Genomic DNA, 20,480 nt, shown 5'->3' on the forward strand with positions numbered 1-20,480 from the left:
CAAAGACATGCCAGAGAATTCCTAAAGGCCTGGCACTCCAACCACAACGCCATAAACGAACACATAGCTCTAGATGCCATCTATCAACCCCTCTGAAAACGAACAGGAAATGACATCACCACAAACCCCAGGAACCGCATCCAGGAGAAAGATATAAGTAGAAAGCAGGAGACAACAGCTTCACTTCACTTGGAGGTCGCCACTGATGATGTTACCTAGCCAGGTAATGAAACGTCGGAATATCAAACCTACAGCTCAGTGAGCAAACCTACACCCTAAATATAGGACCAAGTCAGGATTGTGTGTGGCTTGGGCGGGAACTTGCAGGAAGGGGTGATCCCATGAATTTGCTGTCCTTGTCCCTCTGATTAGTCAAAGTCATTTATTTGAAAGAGGCTGTCAAAGGAACCTTGATGAGTTGCTGCAATGCCTCTTGTACACTGTACAAACTGCTGCCACTATGTACCAATGTTGGGGTCCATTTTTAAGTTGATGGATTGGGTGTTATAGAAACATAGAATATGGGAATAGGAGCAGAACACTCAGTGCCCTGTAGACCTGCCTTGCCATTTAATATCATCATAGCAGATCATCCAATTCAGTACCTTAGTTCCTGCTTTCTCATTATTTCCTTTGATCACTTTCTCCATGAGAGCTATGTTCTTCATCTTTCCTGAAAGTCTTCAATGTTTCGGCCTCAGTAGTTTCCTGTGGCAGAGAATTCCGTAAGCTCATCCCTCTCCAGGTAAAGAAATATAATTTCTGTCCTAAAAGGCCTGCCCTTGGATTGTAATTCTTGGATTTAGACACCCCTGTCATAGAGACCATCTTTGCTGCATCTGCCATATCAAAACATCTTGTGAGAATTTTATAGGTTTGAGATCCCTCCTTCTCCTTAACTCCATTAAATGTAGACCTGAGTCCTGCAATCCCAGGAATCAGTCTGGTGTACCTTCTTCGCACTCCTCAATAGCTAGAATATCCATCCTCTTAAAAGGAGACCAAAAACTGTGCACAGTGCTCAGTGCGGTCTTACAAATGCCCCTACAGTCGCAGCAAGTGTCAGTCAAGTGGGCTGTTGTGCTCTTAATGGTGTTTTTGGAACTGCTTTCCAGGGAATAGAAAAGTATACTGTCACCCTTGTGACTTGTGACTTGTAGTTGATGAACTGGCATTAGACAGAGAGGAAGTGAGTTACCTGCTGCAGGATTCCTCATCTCTGAACTGCTGTTGAAACCACAGTGTTTATATACCGGTTTCTAGTCAATGGTAATCCCAGTTAATGATGCTAATGCTGCTGAATATTGAGGGATTTGTTAGGTTCTTGTTGGATATGGTCATTGCTTGGCAGTTTAGTGCCACTTATCAGCCCAAGCCTCGATTTTCTCTTGGTCAAGATGGATGTGAATATGGACTGCTTCATTGTCTAAGGAGTAATAAATAGTGATTGTGATCAATGAATGTCTCCACTTCTGACCTTCCGATGGAGGATGGTCATTGATGCATCTGAAGGTCATTGGACGTAGGACACTCCTGCAGTGATATCCTGGGACTGAATTGGTTGATCTTTAACAATCACAACTATCTTCCTTTGGGCTATGTCGGACTTCAAACTGTGAAGGGCCTCCCTTCTACTTTCCATTGACTTTGTTAGATATAATTGATTCTCTCAGCTAATGCTGCCTTGATGTCCAGGACTATCATTCTTATCTCATTTATTTTCTTTGGTGTATTGAGGTCAGGAGCTGATTGGCCATGGTGAAATCCAAACTGAGCATGTATGAACAGGTTATTGCGGAGCAAGTGCTGCTTGATATATTTGTCCGTGATCTCTTCCATCAACAGACCAATCTTTCCAAGACATTTGAAACATGTGAGATGGTCTTAAAAAGAGTAGTGCTGGGGAGGGGGGACTTGTGTATCCTACTTTGTTATTTCACTGGATGTAGGTGTTGTGTAGGCCAGCGTATTTTGCTATCCATAAATGTTTTGGCCTCAATTGCTTTTAGTGGAAAAGAATCCCACAGGTTCGCCACACTTGGGTGAAGACATTTGTCCTCATCTCCCTTACTCTCGGGAGGCTACAGTTGACTTTGATGGACAACCTCAATCAGAATTGGCCCTAGAAAGCTCAGCTTTTACACATCTTGGTCGAATGAGTTGCAGGCAAGTGGAAGGTGCTGAGCTTGCAGAATATTCCACCCAGCTCATGACTTGTGTCAAGAAGTGGTATGTGGCAGTGACATGAGAATGAGTGCTGCTGCTTTGCAGTCTGAGCTTGCATGGCTATAAGTTGATCTTGTATAACTTATGTTTCTACTTGCATTATAGCATAGGTATCTGGTGCTTGCTTCTCATTTTACAGTGGAAGATGAGGTGTCAGCCATCAGATATACTCTGACAGGGTTAATGAATTTGAGCACAATTTCAAAGCTGAAAAACGTAGCAGTCAACCTCTCTTCAAAGCCCTGTGAAACGTTGGTGTGTAAACTCTTCATGTTTCATGTTTTAGACCCAAGTTTTATGGCAGGTCTGTATTTGATTGCACAGACCCATCATTCTGTTTCTGTGGCCTGCCACATTAAGTGTTCATCTGAATTCACTGTAACAGAATGCTCAGTGATCTTGCCCTCCATCCAGCTGACACTATACTACCCTTCATTTTGCCCTGGCTGCAAGCTGCAAGTTAACACTTTGCAGATCCTGCTTAAATATTTTCCTGTAAAGTGTGTGTGGTGTCATTTTCTGATCTGCTGGCTGAAATTGTATGTGATGAGGATTCTTCAGTGTTTTTCTCTTTCACCACCTAGTCCTTTTACTATTCTACGACTGTTTAGACAGATTGGAGTTCCTAGGCATTCAAAATGAGGAAGAGATGAGCAAGATTATGGTGATGGGAGGCAATAGGTACATGCTCAGCCAGTTTGCAGGGAGGGGGCTGTAGTTGAAGAGAGTGCAAGTGTGGCGCAGGAAAAGCACAGCAGGTCAGGCAGCATCCAAATAGGTGAAGAGACCCTAACTAGTTCCTTCACTGCTGACCACTGTCTCCTGGGGCAAGAACATGCTCACAGCTGGTTAGATCATGTCTTAAATTATGCATTTCTTTTCTGCGCTACGTTGGTAGCCATACGTATTGCAAAATGATAGTTTCTGCTGTAGTGGTCAACTATATGCCTGTCATTGTGTAATCTGGCTCAGGAGTGATTAACTCTGGAATAGCTAAGTCTGTTTTACTTGCTGTAGAGGAAGATATTGTGTGGAGAAGGTGCACAATTCACTATCTCTTTTTCTAAGCCCCTTTCTCAGTTAGCTAAGCTTTTTCTTTGTGGTCCCCTTTTCTAATGCCCCTTTAAGCAATCTACCTCCAGAGGTCATAGCCATTGGTGACTGTTTCCCAGTTGTCAGTGTTAGCATCTGTCGTCTTCACTTCTTGTTTGTCCATATTCATATTGTTGAGCCACCATAGTCTTATTAGACCATAGGGCTGCTCTCTCAGGGAGAAACAGCCGATGGTGACTTAACCTGAGGGCCGCCATACTTCAGGTGAGGGGAGAGCTTGAGAAGGAGAGTCCTTCATGGTAACCTTGACAGGTAATAGGAAATGAACCCATGTTGTTGGAATTACATTGCTCCGTAAAGCAACCATCCAGCCAACTGAGCTAGGCTGTTTTTGTTAGAGAGAAGAAGGTTGAGAGGTGACTTAATAGAGACATATAATCAGAGGCTTAGATAGAGTGGACAGGGGGAGCCTTTTTCCAAGTATGGTGACGGCGAGCACGAGGGGACATAACTTTTAAATTGAGGGGTGATAGATATAGGAAAGATATCAGAGGTAGTTTCTTTACTCAGAGTAGTAAGGGTTTGGAATGTTTTGCCTGCAACAACTTTAAATACATTTCAGTTGTCATTGGACAAGCATATGGATGTACATGGAATAGTGTAGGTTAGATGGGCTTCAGATTGGTATGACAGGTTGGCGTAACATTGAGGGCCAAAGGGCCTGTACTGTGCTGTAATGTTCTATGTTCTAAACCAAGCTAAGGCTGGGTCAAGGCAGAGGAAGAGGCCAGACCCAAAATTGAAAGTAGTAGGTGTGGAGCTTTTATAATTTGTAGTGATCAGGCAGCATGAGGTCTAGGAAGTAGGCAGCCTTTCCAGAAGGACAAAATGCAAAGTAGTAAGTTAAATTTTTCTTTCATGATTTTCTTGATCAGAAGTTTAAATTATGCCCAAAAGGAAGCAAAAAGGTCTTCAGACTCCTTAAAGAAATCTTCAAATGTAAATGACTTCGCTGAGATCATTGAAACCACATAACACCTTCAACACACAAATAGAAAGTACAAATCAGTGAGATTTTCACTTGCTGTAAAGTTGATGTCTTATGCACTATTTTGTGAAATGTTAGAAGTGAGTTCAGCACTGGAAAAGACATGGTAAGATTGGAAGTGGGCTATCTAAAGTGACATACGTTATTAGTTTACCACAACAGCTGGAATTTTACAAATGCTTATTGAAATATCAGTTGATTGCATGATTCACCTTCTCAGCAAAAAGACCAGTTCTGACATACTAACAGTTCTAATTTATATCATACTTGGAGTAAAGATTGATGCATTGCTGCATTTTTGTGCAAGACTTTCATGATTATGTGGCAAAGTGCGCACCAATTACTTAGTTGGTACAGCAAGAATTTACATTTGTAGAGTGCATTAATTAGGTCATTACAGAAACAATTTCTGGATGACTTGTGCCAATCGAGTTTCCTTATTTTAGTTGAAAGTGAAGTCACTATAGTACTACCACACTCTGGGGCTGGTCTCAGACAGAGATGACTGGCAGTGACTTAACGAGAGGGTCACTACATCTCAGGTGGGGTGAGAGTTTGAAAAGTTCAGTAATCTCATCACAAACTGCATCACAAACCAGCCAAGCAGCCACTGAGCTAACCGACCCCCTTACCCACTCAATCAGACAAAACTCTGATGTTTAGTGCAACAAATATTGATTTTATACATCACTTTGACCAAAATCTGAACTTAATTAAGGGACTGCCTTTGCAAGAAGCTTGGTACTGACTGCTGTCACAATGGAGACACAGTTGCAAGCAATCGAGCAACTGTTTTAACAGTTACCTTGATTTATAGAGGATGGGGATATTTTACATCAGGTGGCAATTGTTATGCCTGGAAAGAAAAAGGAGTAAATAGTATAGTGACTTGAAATCAAGCAATGCATTGCTGTTAAAAGATGCTGGAATAGATGATGCTTCAGAGCAGGGGTCAACTATGCTTGATATTGAAAATCTTCTAAGAACACCCTCTTTGCATAAAATTGCAACGTTTAAGAGGCATCTGGATGGGTATGTGAATAGGAAGAGTTTGGAGGGATATGGGCAGGATGCTGGCAGGTGGGACAAGATTAGGTTGGGATATCTGGTCGGCATGGAAACAAGTCTGTTTCCATGCTGTACATCTCTATGACTCAATAACAATGTATACAGGTCTCCTGACTATGTCAACTCAACGAATTCATCAGTCACTGTGATGCAATGGCATTTTGACCACTTAATGAAATTGCAGTTATGTCTTGACTGACTACTGCATAGAATAAGTGAATAAATATAACAATCCAATAAACAAATCTTATCTGGAAATGCTTAAGCCACAATATCCCATTGCATTGATGGTTCTGCACAACATTTGAGGTTTAATCTGATCATTGTATGTAAATTATTTCAGATAAGCGATTTGATAACTACTGAAGCTCTGCAATTTCCATAGGCCAATGCTTTTAAATGCAGTATCTAGGTAAATATCTTTATGGGAGCGATGCAATTAGATTTCTGGCTGCTTGAGATGAGCCTGCTGCAATCCTTCGATTTATTCAACTTCTACGTGATCACCACGTGGAGCTATGCCTGCGACAATCAAATCAATATTTGCTAAGCTCCTTAGCTGTAGGTTTGATATCCAGCTCAACTGTGACAGGCAGGCTTTCGAGAATATCTAGAAATTCGTCCATCCTGTGATAATCTCCATGGATTACAATTTGCAGTAGTGATTCACCCATCTGTCCAACTGTTTATTGTAGTTTGTGATGATTTTCTTTGTCTTCATAGATCTGTTCACTTTGGACTGTTGCCTTTTTTGACCCTTTTTACATGTCCTTAGTATGAGCCCTGTATCAAAGGGCACGTGAATATTCTGGCAAATGTTGTAGCTAGTAGTCATTGGTGCACCACCCATCAGTTTGTTGGACACACTTTTGTGCTTGGAGTTGACTCTGCATAAGGCATATATTATTCACACTTGGATCACTCTTGTAATTTGAAAAGCAATTGCTTGACTTTAATGAGTTTTCATCACATTAATATAAGACTTAAACCAGTCAGCATTTTACTGCTCTTGCTTGCCAGATGTTAAAAGCGTGGTATTGTAAGCGCCGCCTCAAAGTATGCTTCACTTTGATTTTACACATTGGGGGTAATGTCAGAATGTCATGTAAATTGAATTAAGGTATTCTCTATTTTAATCTGGGTCCAAAGTATGGCTGACAATTCTAGGATGATATTTCTGTTTTGAATGACGAAGCTTCAACCCTGGCCTTCAGGGAGTGAACTTTATTATAGTAAGTGTTGTGTATTGAGCAAACTGTTCAGAGTTACTTTTGGTGAGGATCAGGTTTAACTGCTGCAAATACCTTGATCTTAGATGTCTCTCCAGAATAGTTATTCTGAAACAAGGATTTGGCTCTATCCATCTTGTAGCAGTAAAACTTAAGAAATCTGGTTTTTCTTTATCCTTGATGTTTGAGGCTGGAGGGCTATGGCTTATTGTTCACATCCACCCAAGTTAAAAGCTCTCAGGAGGCAAAGATGATCTGAATTGGAGTTTCTGCTGATGGTGTTATCAAGGCCCTCATAAAACTGGTCCTTTTGCCTCTGTCATGGGGTATGAATATTCATGAGGTTAACTGGTCTTGATTAAATTAACCCTGCAAATGTGTTGCTGGTCAAAGCACAGCAGGCCAGGCAGCATCTCAGGAATAGAGAATTCGACGTGTCGAGCATAAGCCCTTCATCAGGAATAAGAGAGAGAGAGAGCCAAGCAGGCTAAGATAAAGGGTAGGGAGGAGGGACTAGGGGGAGGGGTGATGGAGGTGGGATAGGTGGAAGGAGGTCAAGGTGAGGGTGATAGGCCGGAGTGGGGTGGGGGCGGAGAGGTCAGGAAGAGGATTGCAGGTTAGGAGGGCGGTGCTGAGTTGAGGGAACCGACTGAGACAAGGTGGGGGGAGGGGAAATGAGGAAACTGGAGAAATCTGAATTCATACCTTGTGGTTGGAGGGTTCCCAGGCGGAAGATGAGGCGCTCCTCCTCCAGCCGTCGTGTTGTTGTGTTCTGCCGGTGGAGGAGTCCAAGGACCTGCATGTCCTCGGTGGAGTGGGAGGGAGAGTTAAAGTGTTGAGCCACGGGGTGATTGGGTTGGTTGGTTCAGGCGGCCCGGAGGTGTTCTCTGAAGCGTTCCGCAAGTAAGCGGCCTGTTTCACCAATATAGAGGAGGCCACATCGGGTGCAGCGGATGCAATAGATGATGTGTGTGGAGGTACAGGTGAACTTGTGGCGGATATGGAAGGATCCCTTGGGGCCTTGGAGGGAAGTGAGTGTGGAGGTGTGGGCGCAAGTTTTACATTTCCTGCGGTTGCAGGGGAAGGTGCCGGGGGTGGAGGTTGGGTTGGTGGGGGGTGTGGATCTGACGAGGGAGTCACGAAGGGAGTGGTCCTTGCGGAACGCTGATAGGGGAGGGGAGGGAAATATATCCTTGGTGGTGGGGTCCGTTTGGAGGTGGCGGAAATGGCGGCGGATGATACGTTGTATGCGGAGGTTGGTGGGGTGGTAGGTGAGAACCAGTGGGGTTCTGTCTTGGTGGCGGTTGGAGGAGCAGGGCTCAAGGGCGGAGGAGCGGGAAGTGGAGGAGATGCGGTGGAGGGCATCGTCGATCACGTCTGGGGGGAATCTGCGGTCCTTGAAGAAGGAGGCTATCTGGGCTGTGCGGTGTTGGAATTGGTCCTCCTGGGAGCAGATGCGGCGGAGACGAAGGAATTGGGAATATGGGATGGCATTTTTACAGGGGGCAGGGTGGGAGGAGGTGTAGTCCAGGTAGCTGTGGGAGTCAGTCGGTTTATAATAGATGTCTGTGTTGAGTCGGTCGCCCGAGATAGAAATGGAGAGGTCTAGGAAGGGGAGGGAGGAGTCTGAGATGGTCCAGGTGAATTTCAGGTCGGGATGGAAGGTGTTAGTAAAGTTGATGAACTGTTCAACCTCCTCGTGGGAGCACGAGGCAGCGCCGATACAGTCATCGATGTAGCGGAGGAAAAGGTGGGGGGTGGTGCCAGTGTAGTTGCGGAAGATGGACTGTTCCACATATCCTACGAAGAGGCAGGCATAGCTGGGGCCCATGCGGGTGCCCATGGCAACTCCTTTAGTTTGGAGGAAGTGGGAGGATTGAAAAGAGAAGTTATTCAGGGTGAGGACCAGTTCAGTCAGTCGAAGGAGGGTGTCAGTGGAAGGGTACTGGTTGGTGCGGCGGGAAAGGAAGAAGCGGAGGGCTTTGAGTCCTTCGTGATGGGGGATGGAGGTGTACAGGGACTGGATGTCCATAGTGAAAATAAGGCGTTGGGGACCGAGGAAGCGAAAATCCTGGAGGAGGTGGAGGGCGTGGGTGGTGTCCCGAACGTAGGTGGGGAGTTCTTGGACTAAAGGGGACAGGACCGTGTCGAGGTATTGGGAGATGAGTTCGGTGGGGCAGGAGCAGGCTGATTAAGCAAAGATGCATTCTGAACTATTTAGCCAGTTGATCATTGGGATTAGTGAAGCCTACTCTGAGTTCTTAGCTTTGAGCTCCACCTCCCATACATACTTTTCTCTGACCCAAGTCTTGCAGTGACATTATGCTGCTGTTCATCAAATTCCATGTTGACATTGCTATCTTGCATGCATAATTAACCAGTTACATGTTGACTGTCAATCCTGAGTACATACTTATGACACAATGTGTTTGTCAGAGTTGGTATCGTCTCTCTAAGAATATTATTTATATATTTGTTTGGTGTGATGGATTCAGTCCACTTGTTGAGTGGTGTCTTTTAAGCACCTGATGAAGCAGATGGAACATGGGAACTGAACAACTTGAGGTCTGCAATGGCTGACCAGTGAAACATGATCCCTCCCACCATCAGAAACAGCCTGTGGTAGCTATTCTCCATACCAGTTGATTGGTTTATCATTCATAAATATTCCCATGGTGTTAATGAAACCGGAAGGTCCACTGTGTGGTGCAAGCCTGTAGAAAGTCCTGTTTCACTGTGTTGAAACTTTAGGATATCCATTTCAACCTTGCCAGTTGGTTCAACGGAACTCAAAAACAATTTGGCACCAGCTTAATTATAGAAGTTACTCAAAATGTCATATTTAGACATTAAAATGAAATGAATAACCAGATGCTGAAGATTTGAAACAAAAACTGAAATTGATGAAAGAACTCTGGTCTGGTAGCATCTGTAGAGACAAAGCAGAGTTCACATTTTGAGTTCCTTAGCTCCTGTTCACTCCACAGATGCTGCTGGACCTGCTTTTGTTTCATATTTAGACATATTTGATCTTGGACCTCAAACTAGGTATTTTGTCAGAGTAATTCCCTTAACCTTGATTTTCGTACATGAGAAAATAAGAACTAGAAGCAGGAGTAGGCAATTCAGCCCTTTGAGCCTGCACTGCCATTTAACATGATTGTGGCTGATCTTATTTTGGCCTCAACTCCACTTTGCTGCATGATTCCCATTGTCTTTTAACTCACTATTAATTAAAACCTGCCTATCATCATCTTAAATTTATTTCGTGTCCCAGCATCCACTGGTGAGTAGTAAATTCCATGACCATTTGAGAGAAATATTCTTTCTTCATTTGTTAAATCTATTACCCCTTAGTCTAAAGCTATAACCCCTCATTCTAGCCTGCCCCACAGAGGAAATAATATTCATTCTAGTTCTACTTTGTCAATCCCCTTTACCATATTGTAAACCACAATTAGATCTCCTCTTATCCTTCTAAACTCCAGTGATTTTAGGCCTAAATTGCACAATCTCACATAATAAAACAAGCCTTTCAACTCTGGAATTAATTAAGTGAACGGGGAATTAATTAAGTGAACCTTCTCTCCAATACAAATATATTCTTCCTTAAGTAAGAGGACCAAAACTCTGAAGTACTCGAGATACAATTTCACCAATGCCTTGTACGATTGCAACAACACTTAACTGCTCTTATACTTCATTCCTTTAGCAATAAATGCCTCAATTACTTGCAGTACCTGCAGACTAGATTTCTGTGACTCATGCTGGAGGACACCGGAATCCCTCTGTTTCAAAGCATTTTGAAATTTCTGACAGTTTAGATGATTTGCCTTTTTATTCTTCGAATCAAAATGGATAATCTCACACTTAGTCATGTTCAATTTCATTGGCCAAATTTTGACTCATTAACCTAACCTATCCATATGTATTTGTAAATTTCTCATTTCTTCATTGCAACTTAGTTATCAGCTATTTTAGTACCATCTGTAAATCTGGCTACTCTACTTTTTAGGTATTTTCTAATCAATATTGCACACCCCTGGAGTAGGTGGGACTTGAATCTAGACCTCTTGGCTCAGAGGTAAGGACACTATCTCTGCACCACAAGCACTATCCATGCATCCAATATCATTATCCAGTGTTATTAATACAGATTATAAATAGTTGTAGCTCGAAGACTGAACCCTGTGGCACGCCTGGTTACAGCTTGCCAACAAGAGAAAGACATTCCACTTTGTTATTCAATCCTCTATCCAAAATAATATGTTACTGCAGCCTTGTGTGATCCTACGTTGTATATAAACTTTAATGTGGCACCTTGTCAACTTCTGAGGTACCCAAAAAAATAGTGTTTGTCCTGAATTACAAATTTGGTTCATGATTGTCAGGCTATGTCCATGTGCTAGTGGACCTGTTTACTGTATTTCAGGGGGGGTCAAGCCACCACAAAATTCTTCTGAAGCTTCAGCCTGCAGTCACAGGCCCAGCTTCTGCATGTCACCGTGCTGAAGAATCCAGTTGAGTTGTTTTGAAAATGGCAATTGTATTTGGCATTTACATTGACTTGTGGCTTCTCAAAGTCAAGAAGATTGATGAAGGCAGAGTGGTAGACATTGTCAATATGGACTTCAACATGGCATTGGACAAGATTCTCTATGAAAGATAGGTTAGCAAGCTTATCAAATGGAAACAGGGAGAGCTAGCCAAATGAATACAAAATTGGCTTGAAGGTAGGAGACAGAGGGTGGTAGTGATGGAAGGTTGTTTTTCGGACTGGAGGCCTATTGACAGGGTTGTACTGCAAGGATTGGTGTTGGATCCATTTGTCATTGATATACATGATTTGGATGTGAATATAGGAGGTATAGTTGGTATGTTGCAGATGACACCAAAATTTGGTGGTATAGTGGACAGTGAAGGAGGTTACTTCAGAATATAACGAGACCTTGATCAGATGGGTCAAGGAGTGGTAGGTGGAGTTTAATTTAGATAAATGTGAGATATTGTATTTTGGTGTGGCAAACCAAGGCAGGACTTTTAGTTAATACTAAGGTGCTGGGGAGTGTTGTCAAATGAAGACCTATGGATGCAGTGAAAGTGGAGTCACAGGTTGACAGGGTAGTGAAGAAGGCATTTGACATGGTTCCCTTCATTGTTCAGTGCATTGAGTACTGGAGTTGGGACATCATGTTGTGGCTGTACAGGACATTGATGACGCCACTTTTGAAAGACTGCATTCAATTCTGGCCTCCCTGCTAGAGGAAAGATGTTATTAAACTTGAAAGGGTTCAGAAAAGATTTACAAGGATGTTGTTAGGACTGCAGGTTTTGAGCTATAGGAAGAGGCTGAATAGGCTGGGGCTTTTTTCTCTGGAGCCGGAGAGGCTAAGAGGTCTATAAAATAATGAGGGGTATAGATAAGGTGAATAGCAAAGATCTTTTCCCCAGGGTAGAAGAGTCCAAAACTAGAGGGTAGAGGTTTAAGGTGAGAGGGGAAAGATTTAAAAGGGTCCTAAGGGGCAACATTTTCCATGCAATGTGTGGAAAGAGCTGCCAGAGGTGAGTATAATTACAGCATTTAAAAGACAGTTGGACAGATACACGGATTAGAAGAGTTTAGAGGGATAAACACCAAATTCTGAGAAATGAGACTAGACCAGTTTAGGGTATCTGGTTGGTGTGGACGATTTGGACTGAAGGACTGTTTCCATGCTGACTGACTCTCGACTGATTGGGAGAGACTTGTGTATACATTTGACTGTCTGTTTTGCATTGCTGCTAACTAGTAATGTATCTGAAAGCAGCAATAATCCTTTTCTCTTCACCCATACATTAAACACAGTGCATCAACCTGTTGGACTTAAATCAAGCCCTGCAAGGGAGAGGGAAGTGTGCCAATGAATGTGATGTGATCTGTTTGAATGACTTTTAATGGATTTGAATAAATGACAGTATATGCAAGCTCTGTGTAATTTGGACATTGAAGTCAGTAATAGTACCCAATGTGAGGGGGTAAGATGTGACATTCAGACTTCAGAGGTGGTGATCAAATTCATTTTCAACCCTTCAAATTACATGGAAGGATTCAATCACTGGATGACTTATCAGATAAAGTTCAACTCCGTATGTGAAAGAGACAAAATCTGAGAGGAGCTTCATTTCTAGTCGCAGATGCTGTCTTTACCAAATCTGAGATTGGAGGAGTAACAAGAGAAGGAGAAAAGGATCCTGTGTTTGGACAATCTATTCATGGTTTCACTGATAATGCAGGACACTTTGATCATTGCCGATTGTTAGAAATCCTCTGAGTGACTGTGGGGAAAGAAAATGTAAACTTTTTTTCAAAAATAAAGAAGGGACTGTTCGCTTTTGTGGTGATTTTGAATAAGGTGATGACCGTACCTGAAGTCTTGGTTGAAGGAGGAAGGGTGTTGGGAGTGCTGGATGCAAATTGGGGGAGTTTGGGGTGTGTGTGCGTGCTTGGCCCAAGTCTCAGCTGGAGGGGGTCAAGAGGTTCCTGGAACCAGATTTTGTTATTGGGTGAGAGATGTTGCGGAATCCAAGTTTCAGTCAGTGGGGGAGGGGATTTGTGGGTCCGAATTTTTGCTGGGGCAAAGGATGACACTGGTCAGTGGTTACCCCTGAAGTCCCAATGGGAGCAGGGCAACTGCCTTCATTGAAGGGAGTGGTGGAGGGGTGCTGGGTCTGAGAGTTGACTGGAAGGGTCTGAGTCTTGGCCGGGGAGTGGGTTTGCTAGAACACTGGGTGAGTGTTAATTAACCCAATGTTCCTGGAACCGGAGAGCGATACTGTTGGGAATAAATACAATGGGAGGTATCTCAGTATTTTGAATAGGAGTAGCAGTGAGCCATTCAGTTAATTGAGTCCACTGTACCGTTCAACATTAGCTTGTCGTAGCCTCTCAAAGCTATACTTCTATTCTCTTCCCATACCCATTCAAATCGATAGTTTCTGGAAATATAGAAAAACAAAGGCTACAAGTAGGCAATTCAGCCCTTCCATCCTTCTCCACCATTTTACTTGATCATGGCTCATCCTTTACCTCAAGACCATATTCCTGCTTTTTCTCCAACTCTGCAATGCCTTGAATGTCTAAGAGTTTATCATTCTCTTTCTTGAATATACCAAGTAATCTTCCCTTTAATGGCCTTCTGCGATAGCAAATTTTACAGATTCACCATGCTCTTGAATGCAGAAAGTTCTCCCCATAAAAGGTCAAAATAGCCTACAGGCTATCATGAGATAGCCCTTTTTCCTGAATTTCCAAGCTAGAGGAAATCGCCATATCTAGTCTGTCTGGCTTGGTCAGAGTTTTATACATTGAAATGAGATTCTGTGTGATATTGAGAAATGATTGAAGGCAGTGAACCCAGCAAAGGAACATGACAACATATTTTTTTTGAACATCCTGGCACAAGTGTTGAAAACTTATGCTACAAAAGAAATTCCACTTATAGCTGAGCAAATTGCACGGCCACCTACATGACAAAATGGAAATTTTCTTGGTATTGCTCTGTTCACAAAAAGCAGAATAAATTGAAACCATCCCATTACCACCCTATCCATCATTAACGAAGGGATGGAAAATGCATGGCACGTGTGGCACTTAAAAAGCACCGTTCACTGATGCTCTATTAGTTTCTGCTCTTCCTGCATGGTTTTTTTTAAACCTCTTTAAAGTCTTGGTGCAAATATGGACAAAAGAGTTGAATCAGGAAGTGATTTTATAGATAACATTTGATAGAGTGTGGGTTCTCTCAAAATTGAACTCACTAATAATCTTGAAAAACTCTTCAATTGTTGGAGCCATATTTGGTGCAAAGGAAGTTGATTGTTATTGTTGGAGGCCAGTTATCTTGCTGGATTGGGGTTTTGGGATCCCTTAGGCTAGTATCTTACCAACAACTATCCTTCGTGGGTGGCACAGTGGTTAGCACTGCTGTCTCTCAGCGCCTGAGACCCGGGTTCAATTCCTGATTCAGTCGACTGACTGTGTGGAGTTTGCATGTTCTCCCCGTGTCTGCGTGGATTTCCTCCGGGTGCCCCGGTTTCCTCCCACAGTCCAAAGATGTGTGGGTCAGCTGAATTGGCCATGCTAAATTGCCCGTAGTGTTAGGTAAGGGGTAAATGTAGGGGTAGGGGTGGGTTGCGCTTCGGCGGGTCAGTGTGGACTTGTTGGGCCGAAGGGCCTGTTTCCACACTGTAAGTAATCTAATCTAATCTTCACATCTAATCTTCAACTGTTTAATCGCTGACATTTCCTTCATCCCAAGTGCAAATGTTTAATGTGTTCAGTACTGTTAGGATTCCAGAGATTGAAGCAGTGTTCATATGTAGCAAGACCTGGACACCGTTCACACCTGGACACAGTGGAGAGTAACATTTATGTCCTACAAGTTCGAGGTGCTGACCATGTCCAACAAGTGAGGATCTGATGTCATGTTTCCCAATGACATTCAATGGCAGATTTATTGAATCCCCACCATCAGCATCTGGGATTGCCATTAACTGAATTAGGTCAACAGTATTAATGCTATGCAAGAGCAGGTCAGAAGTGGGTTTTCACAATTGAATAACACCAGTCCTGACCCACACCATTGCCACCTTCCAAAAAATGCATCAATGATCTTTATGCTACAGGTTTTTATTAAATACTGGGGTCTGGATTAGAGTGGTGCTGGAAAAGCACAGCAGGTCAGGTAGCATTCGAGGAACAGGAAAATAGACGTTTAGGGCAAAAGCCTTTCAGCAGGAATGAAGGTAGGGAGTCTCCAGGGTAGAGACATAAATGGGAGGGGGCTAGGGTTGGGGAGAAGGTTGCAAAGAGTACACTAGGTGGATGGGGCTGGAGATAAAGGTGATAGGTCAGAGAGGAGGGTGGGAGAAGGTAGCAAAGAGTACAGTGGGTGGATGGGGTTGGGGATGAAGATGATAGGTCAGAGAAGAGGGTGGAGCGAATTGTTGGGAAGGAAGATTGGCAGATAAGACAGGTCATGAGAATGGTGCTGTGCTGGAATGTTGGAACTGGGGTAAGGTGCGGGTGAAATGAGGAAACTGGTGAAGTTTCAGAACATGTTGAAGAGCTTCAGGGCAGAGGAGATGACCTAGGGGTTGCAGTGAGAGAGAGAGACTCACTGAGATTCATATGGAGAGAGGAGGAGAACTTCTTCAAGGTAGGCATTGTTGCAAGAGGATTTGCAGTAAGGTTAAAATCAACTAGGCAAAAGTAAAGACTGCAGATGCTGGAATACTGTCCACTTGACTATATTCAACAAGTCTTAACACCATCCAGTGCAGCCTTCTTGATCATCATCCCATGAACCATCTTAAATACCCATTTCCTTCACCACTAAGACACAGTAGTAGCAGTGCAAGATCCACTACAGCAAATCATCATTATTTGAAAGCACCTTCCAATCCTGTGATCCCAGCTAGCTGAAAGGGAAAATGTACCACACATGGCAACATCATCTGCAGACTCCCCTCCAAGCCACACATTATTTTGATTTGGTGCTAAATTGCAACTTGGTCATTATTCTTACATAAAAACCTAAAACTGTTTCCTAACAGCAGTGTTGATGGATGAGTACCTGATGGAGTGCAGTGGTTCAAGAAAGTGGCTCACCATGACCTTTTCGAGAGTAATGTTGAGAATGGGCAAAAGTGACACTTTTATCCCATGAAAGAATGAAGAAAAAATGTTTGGTCAACCAAATAATGTCGCTCAGCAGAGATGCATTGCTTCTTGACAATACACTTGTGCTGGCTGTTGCAGGAGTCAAAAATTCACCAGGCTGTACAAAATGGGCTTGCTGCCTGAATCAGAGTTCATGATGACATGTTAATATTACATTGATCTCAGTGCTTATTTTAAGGGGCTTTTGAATTTGGCTCCATTATTTGATTGTCGTTTTTTTGCTATTTCTGGGAGCATGCTGTGAATTTCCTGTCAATTTAGTTGCTTTTCAACAATGATTGAACTTCACTGGCTGTAAAGCACTTTGGTTGTCCTGAGGATGTGAAAAATACAAGTCTTCCTTGTTTAAGTTGAAGAAAGTTCTAAAATGCCCAGGATAAAACTGGAAATGGACAAAATATTTAAAAAAAAAGTTTCATTTGCTATGGTAAGTTCAACAGAATCAACATCTTCAGTATAAGGTTCATTTTTGCAGTTAGATCAGGAAATGTACATAATGGAATCTATAATCTTAAAGTTTAATGTCTCCTCCCTCCACAAAATCTCCCATTTTAATCCCATTATGAATCCACTCTTCCGAATTCATTTCCACACCTATTTAAATCACCTTACATGAAATATCTTCACTAAAATTCTGAAAGATCATTTGGATGTCCAATCTGGGTGTAAACAATTGAGGCACAATTACTAAAGGTGTTTTAAAAACTTAAGATAATCCAAAAAAACTAAGCTGTAACTAGAGCAGCATTGTATATTGGCTAGATATACTTAAAACACTGCTTTTATGTTTCTGTGGTGTCTTTAGAAAAGCAGTGCCACCCCAGCCCGCACGTCCCACTCTTCCCCATTTTATTATTTCAACAAATTAAGTAGCAGGACTTTTATGAATAATCATATTTTTAATTTCTGCATTTCATCTGTGTTTGAACACCTTTTTATTTCTACCATTTTACTCTATATTTATACTGTTTGACCAAAAGGTGGTGATATGCTGTGACAGTTGTGCATGATGCAGTTTAGTATTTAGAATGAGTTCTAGATGTGACATCCTGAACTAGAGTTAGCGCACAATGTTCACAGAAATAAATATTTAAATATCATGGGTTTTTATGCTGAGGAAATCTGCTATTGAGCATTCAGTATTGTTGTGCTAGAAACTATTAACACATGCATTGTAGGCATGCAAGAAGTTTGTTCAACAACTACAAATGGCTTAAATACAACAAAACAATATTGCTTGTGTCAGAACCCTAAAAGTATAACAATTGTGTATCTGGATGGTAGAGGAGGAGAATCTAGTTTAATTGAGCTAAGATGTATCACAGGGTCTTTATGAAATATAAAGATTGTCAAAAGCTGTCAGTCATAAATGATTTCATTTTAAATGGTATTATATGCTGATAAGCTTCTGTTCCATATTTTTAGGGTCATGAAGATGAGGTGTTTGTTTTGGAGCCACATCCATTTGACTCCAGAATTATTTTGTCTGCTGGCCATGATGGCAATATCTTCATTTGGGACATCACTAAAGGCATAAAGTCTCACAATTACTTTAACATGGTAGGTGTGTTAAGCAGATGTGGGAGGTGCTCAGCATTTACATTCAGTTTGGATGAACTTGATTTTATTCATCTAAGTGAGATTATTTTTGCTAAGTAGAATCTCTTTTGATAATAGGAACATAGGAAACGAGATGAAGAGTAGGATGTTTTAAATAGTCTTGCTATTCATTAAGGTCATGGCTGATTTGCTAGTGGTCTGAACTTCACTTTGCTACCTGCTTTTCTTATTCTACATTCCCTTGTCTATCAAAAATCTAACAAATCCTACCTTCAATAATTTCAGTGACTGAGTCTCCATGGTGACACTGAGAAATCTTTTGATAACTATCTTAAAGAGTTCTTGTAATCCTAGACAGTGTCCCTTGGTTCCAGTGTTCCTAACTACAGGAAACATCCATTTGGTATTCACCCTATCTCAGCCGCACTGTATTGCCTGACCTATTCAACCTTCGTAAGATAAGCTATTCATCATTAGAATGGGTCGAGTGTACTTTCATTAAACCATTTCTAACACAATTGTATGTTTGTCAACAAGGGGATTAAGATTCAATGAAATGCTAATTTCTTCCCACTAAGACTTGGTACATCTGCAGTAGAACTTCCCATTTTCATATTCCATTCTTGTTATAAAATGGCAATACTCTATTTGTCTAACTTATTCTTGATTGTTCTAGTTTTCCAAATTTTGAAATAAATGTTTAAATTACTTGTGTATGATTCCTTCATAGATTGAAGGCCAAGGTCATGGTGCTGTATTTGACTGCAAATTTTCACCAGATGGCCAACACTTTGCTTGCACAGATTCACATGGACATCTGCTTATATTTGGATTTGGATGCAGTAAACTGTATGAAAAGGTACTATTTTGAGTTGGTCTGTTTTTTAATCTTTCAATTTCTTTAATTTTAATTGGCAAAATCTGCAGTTGCCCTGTATGTCAGATGAAGCAAGCCAAGTAATGTTTCTTTATTTAATATAAAAGCAACATAATCAAGTGCTCTTTGTATAACCACTCCCTTTCGGAATGGCAGGCAGTGACCAGTGGTGTGCCGCAGGTGTACATTAATGATATAGGTGAAGGTATTAAAAGTAATATTAGCAAATTTGTTGATGATACAAAGCTGGGTTGCGGGGTGAAATGTGAGGAGGATGTTAGGAGAATACAGGGTGACCTAGACTGGCTAGGTGAGTGGACGGATGCATGGCAAATGCAGTTTAATGTGGATAAATGTTTGGTTATCCACTTTGGTGGCAAGAACAGGAAGGCAGATAACTACCTAAATGGAGTCAAGTTAGGTAAAGGGGCAGTACAATGAGATCTAGGTGTTCTTGTACATCAGTCAATGAAAGCAAGTATGCAGCTACAGCAGGCAATGAAAAAGCTAATGGCATGCTGGCCTTCATAACAAGAGGAATTGAGTATAGAAGCAAAGAGTATTGAGTATAAAAGCCCTGCTGAGACTGCACTTGGAATATTGTGCGCAGTTTTGGTTTCCAAATTTGAGAAAAGACATTCTGGCTATTGAGGGAGTGCAGTGTAGGTTCATGAGGTCAATTCCCGGAATGGCGGGATTATGTTGCGCTGAAAGATCAGAGTGACTGGGTTTGTATATACTTGAGTTTAGAAGGCTGAGGGGGGATCTGATTGAGACGTATAAGATTATTAAAGGATTGGACACTTTGGAGGCAGGAAACAGGTTTCTGCTGATGGGTGAGTCCCGAACCAGAGGACACAGTTTAAAAATGAAGGGCAGGCCACTTAGAACAGAGTTGACGAGAAACTTCTTCACCCAGAGAGTGGTGGGTGTATAGAATTCTCTGCCCTAGAATGCTGTGGAAGTCAAGTCTCTGGATACTTTCAAGAAAGAATTGGATAGAGCTTTTAAGGATCATGGAATCAAGGGTTATGGGGATAAGGCAGGAACAGGATACTGATTGAGGATGAGCAGCCATGATCATAATGAATAGTGGTGCTGGCTCAAAGGGCAGAATGGCCTACTCCTGCATTTATTGTCTGTTGACTATAATAGTTCTTATTCTTAGCAATTTTACAATTAGCAAAGGAAGAAGTTAGTATTCTTATGGTTGTAGGTTTGCTCACTGAGCTGGAAGGTTCATTTTCAGATGTTTCATCACCATACTAAGTATCAGTGAGCCTCCAGACGAAGCATTGTTGGTGCTTCCTGCTTTCTCTTTATATGTTTGGATTTCCTTGGATTGATGTTGATGGATGTGAGCAGGGCTGTTACAGAAATCAAATCACAACTTCCAGGATGTGGACAAGAAAGATTTTTCAGCAGCATTAGAAACAATATTGAAAGACAACCAACTCACAGAAGAAACCCAGTAAACTATCAGACCAAAATTAAACAGGAAAATGGAAGGAAACCTACTCCATACACAAGAAAGGAAAGCACTAGAAAGACTTAAAAAATTGTTATCCTACCTGCAGACAAAGGACACTTGACAGCCATTTTAAATCAAAGTGATTACATTGAAAAAGCGAACACAGTTCTTACAGATACCAACACTTAGCAACAAGTGGCGATAGACTTGATCCAGGGAGAAAGTGA

General features: G+C 42.0%; 1 protein-coding gene across 1 annotated transcript in view; it reads left to right on the top strand.

The window, feature by feature from the left end:
- LOC132821169 (bromodomain and WD repeat-containing protein 3-like) overlaps positions 1-20,480 on the top strand; it is a 231,047-nt gene that overhangs the window by 52,517 nt on the left and 158,050 nt on the right. Inside the window, exons 15-16 of the mRNA XM_060833782.1 lie at positions 17,771-17,905; positions 18,636-18,764. Of these exons, the coding sequence (XP_060689765.1) occupies positions 17,771-17,905; positions 18,636-18,764 (264 nt within the window). The remainder of the gene's footprint in view (positions 1-17,770; positions 17,906-18,635; positions 18,765-20,480) is intronic.

This window comes from Hemiscyllium ocellatum, chromosome 12, assembly GCF_020745735.1.
Source record: "Hemiscyllium ocellatum isolate sHemOce1 chromosome 12, sHemOce1.pat.X.cur, whole genome shotgun sequence".
Lineage (NCBI taxonomy): Eukaryota > Metazoa > Chordata > Chondrichthyes > Orectolobiformes > Hemiscylliidae > Hemiscyllium > Hemiscyllium ocellatum.